General features: G+C 32.7%; 1 protein-coding gene across 1 annotated transcript in view; it reads right to left on the bottom strand.

Moving 5' to 3' along the window:
* Positions 1 to 16,958, bottom strand: part of EPHA6 (EPH receptor A6) — a 1,195,443-nt gene that overhangs the window by 961,191 nt on the left and 217,294 nt on the right. The window contains exon 5 of the mRNA XM_012652800.1: positions 836 to 1,499. Within this exon, the coding sequence (XP_012508254.1) occupies positions 836 to 1,499 (664 nt within the window). The remainder of the gene's footprint in view (positions 1 to 835; positions 1,500 to 16,958) is intronic.

Here is a 16,958-nt window from a genome sequence, read left to right as displayed (position 1 = left end):
AAAATATTTAAACGTATACATTTATTAGGTTAATAAGTCCACACCAAATTAATCAAGTAAAAAGAGAAAAATGTGTCCTCTTGAAAATTATGGGTATTTCATTATTACAACAATGTGAAAGGTAGAGTTGTTAACTAGCATTGTATGGTGTTAATATTTACTGATAATTAGATCTTACATAAATACTGCTATTAATATAAAAAGCTAACATATTATAGGGTGGGAAATTGCACTGAATATTAGTAAAAGATAGTAACAGCAAAGGATAAATTGATAAGGTCAATATTCAACCATGAAACACATAACACCCATATAAACTAGCCTATATGTTTTTGAAATAAAACATATATGAATTCCTCATTTATGTAAATATAAATCCACATATTGTTTTTGAGACAGGGTCTTGCTCTGAATTTCATTTAAGAACTATTCAAATATTGCAATTCAATATGAAAGAATTATTTTTAAATTGTCTTTAAATGTTATAGTTTCTATAAACAACCAAAGCATGAAGATCATGCAAATCCCCATTTTGAATCACCAGTGCATTTTTTTTTGCTGCTATTTATGTTGCTTGCCTTTATAAAAATTAGGTGAATACAGAAATTCATATTACTTAACTACTTTACTGAAAGCAATATGGTATAATTTCATATACCTTTCCTAGGAGGAAAAAAATCAGCGATTTTCTTATCATTAACATGAATCCATTTTTTGCATAATTGTCAGAAATAGCATTCAAATATTTATTATTTGAAAATAAATGTATAACGTATTTACTTTCTAAAAATCATCATTTAAATAAAAGATAAACTATTAAATGTTTATTTCTTACCATGGCAAGAACCCTCAACTTCTTCATATCCTGTGCTGCAGATGCACCTTCCAAGAGGAACCAGCCAATCTCCATCAGCCCCACAATACAGTTTAGGAGTGTCACGCTCTTCCGCACTCTTCACACAAGAGCCCCGTACTTCAACCAAAGAGGAAGAATCAACCCTCGGGATGGTATCAGGAAACATGGCCAAGTTCCGAACAGTGAAGGGGCACTTTTTGTAGAAAACTCTGACTGAAACCAGGGCAATGCATGCCCCAATGTCTTGAAAAGCCAGGTAAAATCCTTTTCTTTCTATAGGCCCCACCTCACGAATTTCAGTGTTGAGTTTGAGGATGCGATCACCCAAATCCATCTGGGTAAAACTCTCATCAGCAGCAATTGTATCAATCTTTGTATATTGGCTTGGCTTGAATTTAATTCCATGGGATTCATCTGATTCCATATAATACAGATTAAATGTTTCTTTGCAAGTCCCCAAGACCCATGGGATGCTGTTACAATCCCTCAGTGTGAACTTCATTTCCACATAAATTTTCTGAGCTGCATCACGGGAGATCCAGTTTGTCCGAAGCCAGTTGTTTTGGTTTGGTTCCATCACATTACATACCTGGTACGTATGAATGGGCCTATTGTGTTCATCCATTTCCGTGATGGCATCCCACTGCAAGAAGGAAAAAAAAGTAATTAAATTATAAAACCACAGTGGTTAAACAGAAATGATTCCTTTGCAATTTTTTCTTTTAACAAAAGAAAAATGATTAAAAATGACACAAATGAAGCTCTTCAAAGCAACAATGCAGCAGCGCTTTAACGAGGAGCCTTTGGTTAAGAGTGGGTTCTGGAATCAGCTGGACTGTCTTTCCTTCCTACATACTAACTGCATGACCAAGGGAAGTTTTTTTTTAATCTCCAGTTTTCCCAATTGTAAAAGGGAGTTAATAGTATAGGGTTGCTGTAAGGCATAAATAAGTTAAATATATATAAAGCATTTAAAATACTTTCCGGCACACCATAAGAACGGTCAATAGCATCCATTATCTGAACAAAAGTGCTAGACCCATGACAAATGCACTTCAGTTTTCCCATGTTTCCTCATATATAATTTGCCAGAAATTGAAGTATGTTTACTAATATTCAGTTAAATATTTACATGGCTATTTTGATAGCAAGTAGACATAGGAAGGCTTTAGAATTATTCAAGAAATATATATCATACAGCAGTTAACTAGCTAAACAAAAACTCTCTGCCTTTATGAGGCTTATCTTAGAGCAAGGAGAGACAATAAAAGTAAGAATGATTAAATTGAATAATATGGTAGAAAGTATAATGGGGAAAAATAAGCCAGGGAGATGGAGAAGAGGGTCACAATTTTAAATAGGGTGTCTAAAAAGGCCTTACTGAGATGGCGACATTTAAGCAATGTTTTAGAGATGAGATAGTGAACCTTGCAAAGAGGGAACAGTAAGTACGATACCTGAGGCTGGAGTGTACAGGTGTATGTTAGGAACAGTGTGAGTGGGCATTTGAAGCACACTAGATAATAAGGACAGAGAGTCAGAGAGGGGTCAAGAAAAAAGTCTTTATAAACATTTTAAGCACGTTGGTGTTTCCTCTGAGCTAGACTATTGGATTATCTTCACCTCTGCATGTTTACATACAAGCATTTTGCCACTTAATTTCATAGCAAGACCGTGTTTATCCCTGTTTTTAGAAATTTAATAAATATCTGAGTGCCTTGAAATCAGTTGATATCATCAGTATTTATATATTTACTATTGCATAATTCTATATTGTAAATTTAGGTTGTAATTGTATTTCATTTGTATACTTATATTTGAGGATTTTCAGTAAATGAAAAAAAAAACATTCTAGTGATCCTATAGCCATTTGAGGAAAATATATTAGTTATCATCACAGTTTATCATTTCTATAAGAGTATACTGGAAATGAAAAATGGTTTGCTATAGAGAATAAGTATTCTATGTCTTGATATCATACTTCAATGATTTATAATAAGATTATTTAACACATTCTGCTTGCACTTTCTCATTTTAATTGGCTGTAGAGAGTTACTCAATCAAGGCTGGTTGAATTTCAATTAGTATAGCTTCTAACAGAATGGCTACTTTCTTCACTACACAGGACTATTATGCCACTAAGTAGTTTTAATTATCCACTGTAAATTTCTACAAATAATTTATATTATCCATGAAACAAACTTAACCACAATTTCTAACTAAAAATTTTATTTGTAAGTTGCTTGCTTGAAATTCAGAAGCCATTTCCCAGAAAAAAAACAAAACAAAACAATGAATTCCTTTTGAGCTGTGAATATAATTTTACAAAATACACTCATTGTTTAACGGGCAATTCACTATTTTCATGGAAACATATATAAAATTGCCCATCTAAATACCTTTCATCCTAATGTATCGTGGATCTCACGTTACTCTCACGTTTAAATTTAAAGGCAAACCAGAGCTCTCACAGTTCATGTAGACTGCCAACTAATCATTCTGAATATAACTGTGAACTAAGATAATATTAAATAATAAGAAATATAATAATAAAATCTGGGAACCATTAAAATCAATATCTAAAATCCTAAGCATTTTACTTATAGGAGAGCCTCTAAAGTACTCACCTACTAATTAATCTAATGTTGGATAAATTTCAAGTCAGACTTGATTTTGTTTTTCAGGTAATGCAAATATGCAGTTATTATTGTCTACACTACATCCTCTCCTATACCATACAGGACTATAGAACTATATTCCCAGTAAATTTTTAGAGTAATTGTATTTTAATATCTTCAAATTACATCTCTCTATATCAATTAAAGTATTTACCATGCTCATTAAATATTTTCTTCTAAAATATGAGATTAATTCAACTAATATGTGAAAAATTGCATCTTGTTTGGAAAAAATAATTTATGAAATTATACATTTCTTTATTTAAAATTTTGTGGGTGTTGGGGGGATGTTTAGGTGTAGAGAAAGGTCAGGAGTAAAAAAAAAATGTAATATGTATTCACTGACAGGACTGATCTAAACCAAGGAATAAAGAAGTATCCAAATATACACACATATGTGAAATGTGATTCTTCTCAAAGATAGTGCATAAGGATACTTAAAAAATAATGAATCATTTCCTATGTTAAATTTGTGATGTTTGATGAACAATAGTGTTTGCTCTTTCAACAAAATAATGAATCATTTTCTATGTCAAATTTGTGATGTTTGATGAATAGTGTTTGCTCTTTCCTCTTCTTTTAAAAAAAGGGAAATCAAAATTAGACTCAGGTACCCAGTCAGAACAAATCAATTGGTAAATTTCATCTTACCAAGGGATATAGAAATTCATTTATATTAGATATATCAAATTGAATCTAATTGTCTAAAACAAGAATATAAATTCAAGAGTGGAATAGATTTAAAAGGCCATGAAATTTACTATAAAAATAACCAGTAGATGTAGAAATTATAACACAGTTTAGACATAATGTTTCTTTTGGAAATATTGCATTTATATATACAGTTAACCCTTGAACAACACAAGTTTGAATTGTGCAGGTCCACTTATATGAGGATTTTCTTCTACCTCTGCTATCCCCGTGATAGCAAGACCAACTCCTCCTCTCCCTGTTCCTCCTCAGCTTTCTCAACGTGAAGGCAATGAAGATGAGGACCTTTACGGCAACTCATTTCCACTTAATAAATAGTAAATATATTTTCTCTTCCTTATGGTATTCTTAATCACATTTTCTTTTCTCTAGCATACTTTTTTTGCAGGAATACAGTATGTAATACATACAACATACAAAGTAGGTGTTAAGTGACTGTTATCAGTAAGGCTACTGGTCAACTGTAGGCTATTAGTGTTAACAGTTAAGTTTGTGGGTAGTCAAAAGTTATATGTGGACTTTGAACTACACAAGGGGTTTCCCCCCCAACTCTCTCATTGTACAATGTTCACCAGTAGTTATATTTGTCTTTATGTGTATATAACCTTTAGTTGTAATTTTCAAATATTAAAATAAATAGGGCCACTAAAAATCTATGGGCCCAAGGCAAGAATGTGAGCATGTGGGCTTTCATACCATATGCCTAAATATTTTAAAATGATAAACTATTATTTAAATAAGATCAAACCTTAAATATATTTTATTTGCCTACTTTGAAAAGGTACTTTTATAACACTCTGAGAGGCCAGGTTCATTTTTAAAATACTTGGACTCTTTAGCATTCCATGGCAGAATGTGGTGGTCCATAGAGAGCCAGCCCCTATCCTTAGTCAATCCCAATCCTATTGTCTTCCCTGACTCTACCTCTATCCCATACCATGAGGGGTTTCACATATGTACATATATGAGCATCTCAACCCTCATGTACAAGCTGCATCTTTCCCTTGCTACAAAAAGCTGCCGACTTTGGTCCTCCATTCCACATAGGCTGAGCACATCAGGGCACAGTGCACCCATTGGAGGATGGGTCCCAGTAAGAAGCCATGAAGCTCCTGAAGGTAGATTTGAAACAATTTGAGCAAGGAATTTGGGGAGGTCTTGAATATCGATGGTATGGTATAGAAAGAAAGCATAAATTCCAAGTGGCATATTTTCTTATCCCTCAAGGTCATAGTTTTCTGAAGAGAAGGGTTACCAGAAGAGTATATGGGCAAGACCACCTAAAGCTCTAGGCAAAGAGCTGGGTCTTCCTTTCCTTGGATCTAAAGATGGTAATGATTAAAAATAATTTCATTTGGAATGGAAGATACTTTAATTATCCTTTAACAGCAAAGAGAGTTTAAAAATTTCTATGTTCTATATCATTATTAGGTGGTTAATGTAAACATTTACTCCAAAAAAACTTTTTACCACATAATTTGTCAATTACACATCATGTGTTAATAAGCAAACAACAATATTTAGCAAATTTATAGTACGTGTTAAGTTCCACAAGGAAATGAAGAAAAAGGATATAAAGTTTGCTCTCATTGGACTTATGTTAACATCCTTAAGTTAATAAATTATGAAACATAATTGATGGTACAGGTTTGAGTGTAAGTAACAACTAAACAGTATGTAATACATATAGTAAGTGATTAAAGGACAACAATACTCATAATTAGAGTGCTTTGGAAGGCTCAGTCAAGAAGGAGGCACTTGACTTGAACTTTAAATAACTGTAAGATTCAATAAGGCAGAAGAAGAAAAGTGAATAGATATTAATGTATAAAAAATAAACTAGGGTCAGGCGCAGTATCTCATGCCTGTAATCCTAACACTTTGCAAGGCTGAGGTGGGAGGATGGCATGATGCCGGATCTGAGACTAGCCTGGGCAACATAATGAGACTTTATCTCTACAAAATCTTTAAAAATTAGCTGGGCATGGTGGCACGTGTAGGCCTAGCTACTCGGGAGGCTGGGACATGAGGATCACTTAAGCTCAGGAGTTTGAGGTTTCAGTGAGCTATGATTGCACCACTGTATTCTAACTTAGGCAACAGAGAAACCCTGTGCCCACCCTGCCCACCTCCCCCAAGGAAAAAAAAAAACAAAACTAAGCTATATGCATATACTTTTAAGCAACTTTAGCTCTGTCATACTTAAAGTTCCTATTCCTACTTAAAACAAACACATAAATTATTCTCCAGCTGTGAAATATTTAGATGTACATAAACTTGGTAAATGTAGAAATTACAGGATAAGATATTATCAAACCTGTCATTAATTCTGCTATAATATTGATCACTTCTGTCAGTTGCTTGCTTTTATATAATAGGTTTGAACCCAAAATATTCCAACTCCTCAATATCATGTTTGCTTTTTTAAAAAATATTTTTTTATGTACGGCTTAAAATAAAATACCAATACAAACAAATTCACCAATATATAATGTAGAAAAGAGCTCAATAAAGCAAAGCAAATCATACATGTTTTTACAGAGAACATCTTGAAAATTATTTCTGTTTCTATGGACTACATCAGTAGAACAGAGAGCTGCTTCTGTCTTATAGTCACTTTGTGAACCCTTTTTGGGAATCAAGGGGTAGATAGATGGATTACAAAATGATAGACGGAAAAGTTTTGTAATGCAGTGTCCTGCTCACTGAGAAGTTTTAGTTAAGAGAGAATCAGTTGTACTCCAAGGGGTTCTTTCTTTCACATGCTACAAGGTTACCTGCGATATAACGATCCCTGATGCAACTATTTGTATACTGAATTTATATTTCTCAAAGCTTTTTCACAAATGTTAACTCATTTGGTTCTCATCAGTCCAGTAAAGTAAAACAAATATTTTCATTTTCATGATATCGATAAGGCATTCAATGCCTACGAATTCAAGTAATTGCCCAGAGCTGCATGGACCAGAACTAGAACCAGATCTTCCAGCTTTATTTTCCATATTCTATGATGTTTTCAGATCTTAAAAATCTTTCTGAGAGAAGATGGGGGCAGCGTGGAGAGACTGCCCCTCCCAGGGATACACAAATCCTAGCAAAGGGCCGAGCCTGGCGCACATCTTTCCTATGAAAGCCAACCACTCCCAAGTCTGTAGCTCCAACCACCTCTTTTATCTGTCTCTCACACACCACGTCATTCATTATTTCTCCTGCCCTAAATCGTCCTAGGCCAGGTATGAGGCACTTAGAAGCCATCCCTATAGTCTAAATCCCACAGGAATTATTCAAACTAGCCAATCCTAAAGTGTTTGGTCTCCTTGCCTTACCTTTCCTGCAGAAACCTCAAAAAGGGCTCTGGACTAAACTTTCCTCACTCCTGTCTTCTGCTACCTGACCAAAACCTGCTGCTTCCCCTGTGGCCCTGCATGGCATGCATTGATCTCCTTCTCTAGGACTTTTCAAGTATTATAAATTTCTTTACAAGCCTCATTCTCATTTTTTCCTGTGGACACACTGACTTTATCATATCATATAACATGTACATCTTAGAATAAATAGCCATATGGGTCATGAGACATTCCTCCTGGCTACCCTTTGAAGGATAACTAATTCTTGCTTAGCCAAAAGCTTTCATTTAACAAGAGATTCTCACTGGCAAAACTACCGCACACAGCCACTCTTTGATACAAAAAAAAAAAAAAAAGACTCATAAAATGACCATAAGACACAATATACTTAAACTTATAAACAGATATAGTTTGTAAGATAGTCTATTCTGCAAAAGCATGTGTGGTTCAATTTTTGCTTTACAGAGCTGTTTTCTACATTATATATCGGTGAATTGTTTTATATATTGGTATTTTAAGTCATAAATTAAAATATAAAATATTAAAATAAGAAAAAAAACATGAGAGGAAGAAATTAAGATATTTCAGTTCAGTGCCTATTAAGTACAAGCAAGGAGCTGACTGAATTGATCAACCTTAGAACAGAACTAATGACAAGACTGACGTTATCAGTCTACACTTATCAGGTTTTTGTGTATCTATTTGACAGCTGAAGGATAAGTCATATGTACATTTGTTTTTAACAGAAGTAAGAAATTTTACCCACTGGATATACATGGTGCAAGGCTAAAGTTGCCAAGAATATGTGCATACAGCTTTATAGCACCTAAGAATATTTCTCTATTGAAGATCTTTTGGACAGTCTCATTTAATGTGAATGTTTGTTAGAAGTAATAGGAAGTATAAAGAGCTATGAGTAGTACTTAATCAATGTATGCCTGAGGGTTTTCTAAAAACTCATCCTCATCCACACAAGAATGTTTGTTTCCATAGCAAGCTAGATAAACTAGGCCAAAATGCTGAATTCCTTTTGGGCATAGAAAGTTAGAATAAGGAAATTAGTTCTTAAACAGCTAGCAGTCATTGAGGAATCATATGGCTTTCTTTTCTTAGAGAACCAAATAAGGCAATCAAATAGCTTTTCTAGGCAAAAATATTCAGATAATATGCTGGTAAATTGACACATATATCCAACATTCTAAGGAAAATGTATCAAATTTATACCTTCCTCCCTTTGAAAATCTTCAAAATTCAATAAAAATATAAAATTTTATTTCAAAAATAAACTCTGAAATTTTAAAATAAAAGCAGTTTGTTTCTCAGCATAGACTGGTGAAAAGCTAATTGTATTTTCAAATGCAGTGATAAATCCTGATAACTTACCCAAAGGATATAGCAAAAGAAAAGAACAATATCCTCAGACTAACATGCTCACCTCTTTATCTTCAGAGAGAAAGGGAAGGGGGAAATATCATACCCTGGATACCTTAGGACCCTAAACAGCTACAGGGTTGGTCTGATTAAAAAAAAAAAAAGGAGAGGAAAAATCAGTGCAACGCAATGTTAAATATTATGCTGATAGCAGATAATTAAAAAAGAAACATTCTAATAACACTGAAGAAATGTTCAGCTGAATGAAAGTATTTTGGTCTTTAATTTTACTTGTGCTTCCAAAATAAATAAGTACTTATTTATATGTATGTAGAATCTCTTTCCTCTCTTCCCCTTTATCTGTTGATTTTTTTAAAAATCACATGCTGAAATATTCTGTACTATAATATTAAAATTATCATCCTAAATTTATTTCAGCCTCCATTTGTAACAGATCCAGTTATAAGCTAAAAGGGGAAGAAATATGGGGAAAATATTTTTCTTGAATTTTTCTTCGAAATGTGGTTATGATAAATACATAAAGGGGGAAAATGCAAAGGAAATAGAATATAACAAATGACCATTTGAAAAATATGGAATCCAAAAGACCAAATGCTAGCAACATATTGGTAGATGATTCATTAATATAGCAATGAGGTAGCATAGTATTATTCATAATTTTTCCCAAAAGTAAAGGAAATTTAAAGACAAATTAAAATAAAACAAAGAAACAATAGAATCATGATGAATCTATAATTCCTTAGTTGGATACTATAACAAATTATTCCCCCAGATAAACTAAATTTAAATGGGAAAAGGAGACAGGAAAGGGAAGAAAATCATCAACTTTATTCTAAGAATGAGAAAGTAGAATGCTTAAGAATGAAATGAAGCTTCGTTTGGAAAAACGGCACATATCTGATTTGTTGCAAACATTCTTCATCTTATCTTGCATAAGTGAAATAAACTAAAGTTGTTGAATAGTACACAGGCATCTAATTATGCAATTCTGTAGTGGCTTAATTTTTAAAACATACACATCTAATATTCTGTATCAATGTAAAAGGGGCCTTCTTATACTAATATGGTATTTTCCCCAGAACCACTTAAATATTCGCTTTGAATCAATATAATGACATAAACTTAGGAAATTAGTGCCCTGAATTCTGCTGCTAGGCATGTAGTTAATAACATAAGTCTGTTTTTGCAGCAGAAAAGTGAAGGCTCTGCATTTAAATGATAACTAGTTTTGGAGCATAAAACAAGAAGCAAAATGCATCATGTGCAGATACATTTCTATTTCACTTTGGGCAAATGTAAAACTTTTTTATTAGCACTACAAAGATATTTAATAAAAAAAGATAAGAATTCAAGGGTATATCTCAAAGACAACTCATGAAACTAAGTTTATTTTACAATTACATTTTTACTTTGGTAGATTTGTTCTATTAATAGGATCAAAATATAGCAATATGGATAATTTCCACTAATAAGGAATGATTATTCCATTAAAAAACTGTCGTATATTCATGAAGCTTAAAAATTCTTAGAATCCATCTTCTGTACATCCAATGGCCCTAATTGATATCATAAAAAGTTGAGATTTCTACTTAACCAATGAATAAGATGTTACAAATATTATCTTTGCATATTTATAGGATTTCTTCAATAAAGAGATGGCCAGTGTTAATCTTGTTTATCCTGTCTTATGTTCAACAATCCCTGAATACTATACTAGGTTCCATAGGACATGCCCAATACAGGAAGCATAGAAAATCTCACAAATCATATTTAATTTTATTCTTGTATGGTAGAGAGAATGAAGCATCTTATCCTGGTTTTATGGATGAGGAAACTGATTTAAAGGAAGGAACTGACTCACTTCAGTTTACAAAAAAAACAGAAGAACCAACACCAAAAGTGGCTGAAAAGTTATGTTAGCCCACATGAAGGCTTCAAGCTAAAATAAATTTAGGTAGAATGCAAGCTCTACGGGGCAAGGACATTGCCTTCTTCACCATTGCATCCCCCAGACCAGAGGGATACAATACTAGAATCACAGTAGGTCCTTAATATTTATTGAATATACAAATGAATAATAGAAGGCTTAACTTCTCACTAAAACAATTCTGAATGCTTCCACTAATGGAAGACTTACTATTGCTTAAGTCAGGATTCTAAATATCACATATTATTGAAAATATTTAAACTTACAACAATCTCCTAAACTAGTCACTTTATTTCAGAGATATCAAAATGACTTAGGTGAACATAGATACATCAGATGACAGCTAAAACCTGAAAACATCAGATGACTCACTGAGCATTATGTTAGTGCACAAGATTTTAAGTTAGGCTGAGAACTCAGGTTTAGAAATAAGAGGTGTGTGTGTGTGTGTGTGTGTGTGTGTGTGTGTGTTTTCAAGATCAGGAAAGAGAAGGAAAGGAGAGGAAAGTGATATTAAGAATATGTGTCTGCATCAGAAAAGAGAGTGAATTGAGCAGGTGATATGATATTCAGTCTGCTTAGAAGGTATTGAATACAGAAGGACTTTAATAAAAAAAGGACAATTTACAGATCCCTTCAGATCATCTACCTTTGTTGTAATTATTATCATCTATAGCCTTGACTCTGATTAACATTCTATTTTAAATGAAAGGTATAATATTTAAGTAAACTATAAATCGGTAATTCTTTTAAACATCAAGTATGGAATAAAAGAATATTCAAACTGTACATGCTAATACACATTGAGAGATGAAACTTCTGAGAGTATGATGTTCTGTATACGTTATAGAAGAAAATGATTAATGAAGAAGAAAGCATTTAAGCATATTTAATGCTAATGAAATGTTCAGTAAAATAAAGACAGCTCAATGTATACTAGATTTGTTAACAAAGAAGTTATTGATGGCTATGACAAGAAAAGGTTTCGTGGAGTGTCGGTGTGGGCAGGAGCACAATCTTCATGCAGAAATCTGGAAAAGTGACTTCTTATTATAGACATGTAATGTGTAAAATAAATTTATAGAGAATCTTTTAGGGTAAGACTATAATTTGGTACATCTTACTAGGCTATATTCTGAACCATTAATATTGCCTTAACACTTTATAATGATATATATTTTTACTTGAGTTTTCAAAATATACTGGACTTTCATAATTCAACTAAAATTATAACTTTATTTAGGACTTCAGTTCCATGGGAATAGTCCCTGGTAGTTCAAAGCTTGCTTGATATCAGAATCCTACAAATGAAACTGTATCTATGATCATCAGCCACCTTATGGTTTCAAAGTGAGATCCGTCTGCATTAATTGACTTAAAGATAGAAATTATATGTGCCATATATGAAAGTCTGACTTGAATAAATTATAATATTCTATAATAATTAATTTTGTGTGGCATATTTGTATTTAATGATCCTTGAACACAGCAGGTAAGTATATATAATGGGAAAATTATAATACCATAGGCACTATTCTTTTAAAATAACTCTGCGGTACTGATTCCCAATTATTAAAAAATTATTTTAGAATATCAAATTAGTAGAAGTTAGATTAGAAGTTTTAAACTTAGGTTAGACCTACACACTATTTTTAATCTCATAAATTATTAATTACCCAGAGTGTAATTCAGATGTACTATATTGTTTCAACAAAACTGTTTAAAAGTACTGTATGCATTTACACAGAATCTGACATAATTATTACTGTGCAATAAGGCAAACACAGTATAATAAACTTATGCTGTTATTTCAAATAACCTTTAGAAAAAGTTTCATTTATCTTTTCTTAGGGAATGAAAGGCCAAAAAAAAATATTTGAGGCTAACTAAATAACAATGCTTAATAACCATTCACTTAGCAAACTTCAAGAAAATAAACTATCCTTAAATATTGTACATTATTCCATAGAATAATAAACTAGAATTGCTGCAAGCATAGCAATAAAGAACCTTATGATGCATCACATAGACTTTTAAGGTCATGTTGGGAACATAAATCTTTCAGGTTTGAAATATATTATATGGAACCAATATACTTAGGTAATTTTGTACATAGGTTCTCTGCAACGGACAAAAATAACTGTATGTTAATTATCATATATATGACTGATAATCCAATATTCTTAAGAGATATAAAAACCTGAGGGTTTATCAATAAGTATTTATGAAATAACTTTTACATGAAGACATTCTCAAAATGCATAGAAAATATATACGTGTGTGTATTTGCTGATATTACAGTTTTTTCTGTGAAACTTTACAATTTAAATCCAATTTAAAGTTTGCAGCTAAATCCAATAAGCAAAGCAATACACATTTCCTGAGTATTTAAAACTTAAAAGGACATGGAATTAAGCTAAATGCTACATATAATTAAAAACATATGGTTTCCACAGTCAAGAAGATTACATTCAAAGTCAGCATTATCTCTAACATATACTTAAAGGATCCAATATTTAGTTAAAACAGTTAATATTTAGAACAATAATTTAAGCTAATTGCAACAGTTTATAAGTTAATACAAAAGATAAATATGTACACCTTAGAAAGTAGAAGAAATACTGCATAATATAGAACAAATTACAGAATAATGAGTCATGAAGGGAGAAGAAAGATAGTAAGTAAACACATAAATAGAAGGTATATAATAGCTCATAAGAGAGGACAAAATGTACATGTCAGTTATCAAACAATAATCGTTAAATATCCACTTGTAAAATATTTTATAATAAACAAATTCCAACTGCAACCCACATGTTAGCTGTGAATCCACTCTCCTTCCAGGCTTTCTTCAAGAATATCAAATTTATCTTTACTATTCAGATTATTCAGCACCACTCTGTCTCCTATTTCTAAACTTGAACACAAAAATCCATGAAAATGCTTGACAAACAAATGATCTTCCAATAATTAACACACACACACACACACACACACACACACACACACACACACACACCTGTTACTCAATTGAATGTTGCTAATAATGGTAATACATAAAGAAAATAATCCAAAAAAGTTAGGAGTAAAAGGAATTCCTAGAACAGTTTGGTACATGGTAACTGGTACCAATCATGAAAAGTTGGGCAATTTAAGAATTTTAAGAAGATATTTAAGACATTACTATGGTAATTCTGCATCCAGAATTTTATTATGAGATAATAAGTCAGAAAAAATAATTATGGCATAGTAAAATGACAGAATGCCATTTAGTCAGTAAAATTCATTTTGAAGAAGACATTCAATGGCTTAGAAAAGTATTCATCATATGCTGTTAAACGCAAAAATTGCCTTATGAAACAACAGGTAAACTATAACCTTAATTTTGAAAAAATAAGTCCTTATATAACATATAATACATTATGTCATAATATATATTACCTAAAATTTTGTATTCTATTAATTTATTATGTTTTATATAACCTATATGTTATGTAATAACATACGTTTGTGTGTGTATTCACAAAGTATAGAAGAGCACATGCAGCTGAAAAAAGATCTCTTTGAAACCTGAAACAACAGTGATTATTTTCAAAGAAGAGATTATCAGTGAATTTTCTTTCTTCTCCATGATTTATAAATTTTTCATAATTTTTATGCTTACATAAGGAAAACAATGGATATTCCATGTGTAAGTATGAAACTCATAAAAAATACAGATTCCATGCACAGAAAACTAGAGTCTCCCAAATTAATTCTAGGAAATTCATATAATTCTTGTTTTTTAATTTTTAATTTTTTTATTTCAGCATATTATGGAGGTACAATGTTTAGGTTACATACATTGCCTTTGCCCCACCCGAGTCAGATCTTCAAGCGTGTCCATCCCCCAGACGGTGTGCACCGCATCCATTAGGTGTGAATATACCCATCCCCTTCTTCCCCTCCCACCTACCTGATACTGGATGAATGTTACTAACAATCTCATTTACTACAAAAAAGTTAACAAATCTCTGCTCTATAAAAAGCAGTAGCAACAACAATAAAAATGTGGCTAAAGCTAACTTGGGAACAGATAGGTAAATACCCCAAATCCCGAGCCAGAGGGACTTAAATGAATTCAATCAAACACGTAAGGAATAGTTAATTCTCATTTAGCTATTTAGTCATTGTCTCAGCTTCAGAGGCATTTTTCTGTACTCTGCTTTGTGGTGCCAGGACAGAGCCCTGTGAATCCACATTTCCATGTTTCTGCTTTGCCAACTCATTCCCTATAAGGATCTCACAAGACCTGCTGAATAAATGGAAGAACATCTGATGCTCTTGAATGGATTATTGTAATCTGTATCACTGATAGGATACTTTAATACTATAAAGATATCAATTTTTCCCACATTTATCTATAAATTCAATTCAATTCTAATAAAAATAAGAGTTCAATATTTTAAAGAAATTCAGTAAACTTATTCTAACATTTATAGAAAAGGATAACATTTCAAGAACACCTAAGTCATTTAAGAAAAAAAAGGATCCTAGAGTGATGAATTGCCCTACTGATACTACAATATACTGTAATTCCATAATAAAATGTGTATTACCACAATAACAGGGAAATGAATCATGAAACACAACCCAGAGCTCAAACAAAGATCATGTTTATATGAGAAGTAAATATCATATAAAGGGTATATATAAAATCATGGTTCAATTGATTGGGATGTTCAGTAGAAAACTACTTCACTTTGGGTTCCTTTCCAAAGCACAGTGATCTAAATGTGAAAGGTGAAACTATAAAGTTAATATATAGTATAGACAAATACCTGTGATCTAGAGCTTGATAAAACTTCTTATATAAAAATGTGAAGTAAAAATATAAAGAAAAATTTGGTAAATTCGATAATACCAAACTAAGGATTTACTCAGCAAAGGACACTATAAACAAAACTGACAGTTGGCAAATTTGGATATGTCATTTGCAGCGTTAATACCTATAAGGAAAAGATAACTAGACCACATAAAAAAATTTTGCAAATCAATAATAAAAACACACTTACCCCAATTTAAAAAAATGCCCAAAGGCTATAAAAACATTTTTCAGAAGAAGGCAAAACAAGTATATGAAAAGATTGACAAACTCATTAAAACTTAAGGAAACTGAAACAACATTGGAATAACATTATAAACTCATTAGATGGGCAAAAATAAAAAAGCTCTCTTTTCAAGTATTGTCAGATACATAGTTAGTAAGAAGCTTCATATACTGTTGATGAGAGCGTACACTTTTGCACTTATTACGGAGGAAAGTCTGCTGGCATGTAAGTATGCATATACAGCCTCGCACATACATATATTCCAGAGAAACATTTGGAAGTATTGGAAGAAATATTTGGAATAACTGAAAATGTATTGGTACAGTTAACACAGCATGTTTTGTGGTAACTGAAAATTGGAGGCATCACTAGGGATAAATAAAACGTAGTGGAGAGGCGAGGCAGAGCAAGATGGGCAAATAGAAATCTCCAGCAATCATTCCTCCACACGAACACCAAATTCAACAACTATCCATGCAAGGAAGCACCTACAGAAGAAACAAAAATCAGGTGAGTAATAACAGTACCTGGTTTTAACATTATATCTAGGAAACAGGCACTGAAGAGGGCAGAAAAGAAAATCAGTCATTGCTTACGCCACCCCCCTCTATCCCCCGGCAGTGCAGTGCCAGAGCACCGAGTAGAGAGAGGTAATCTGTGTGCCCAGGGGAGGGAGAGTGAAGTCATTGTGATACTTTGCACTGGAACACAGGGCCACCCTATCACAGAGGACCATAGCACAAGGCAGAATTCTGCCAGTACCCACAGAGGGATCATTTAGATCAGCTTGGCCAGAGGGAAATCCTCTGCCCCAAAACCCAAGTTCCAGCTAGCCCCACCACCAGAAGATAAAATGTAGCCTAGGACCTGGAATAAACTCATAAGGCAGTCAGGCCACAAAGGCTACAGTCCTTGGGAAATTCCTGCAGTTGTGCTGGCACAGAGCCAGTGGACATG

This window comes from Propithecus coquereli, unplaced genomic scaffold (genome assembly GCF_000956105.1).
Source record: "Propithecus coquereli isolate 6110/MARCELLA unplaced genomic scaffold, Pcoq_1.0 Scaffold40, whole genome shotgun sequence".
Classification (NCBI taxonomy): domain Eukaryota; kingdom Metazoa; phylum Chordata; class Mammalia; order Primates; family Indriidae; genus Propithecus; species Propithecus coquereli.
This window is presented reverse-complemented; position numbering and strand designations above follow the sequence as displayed.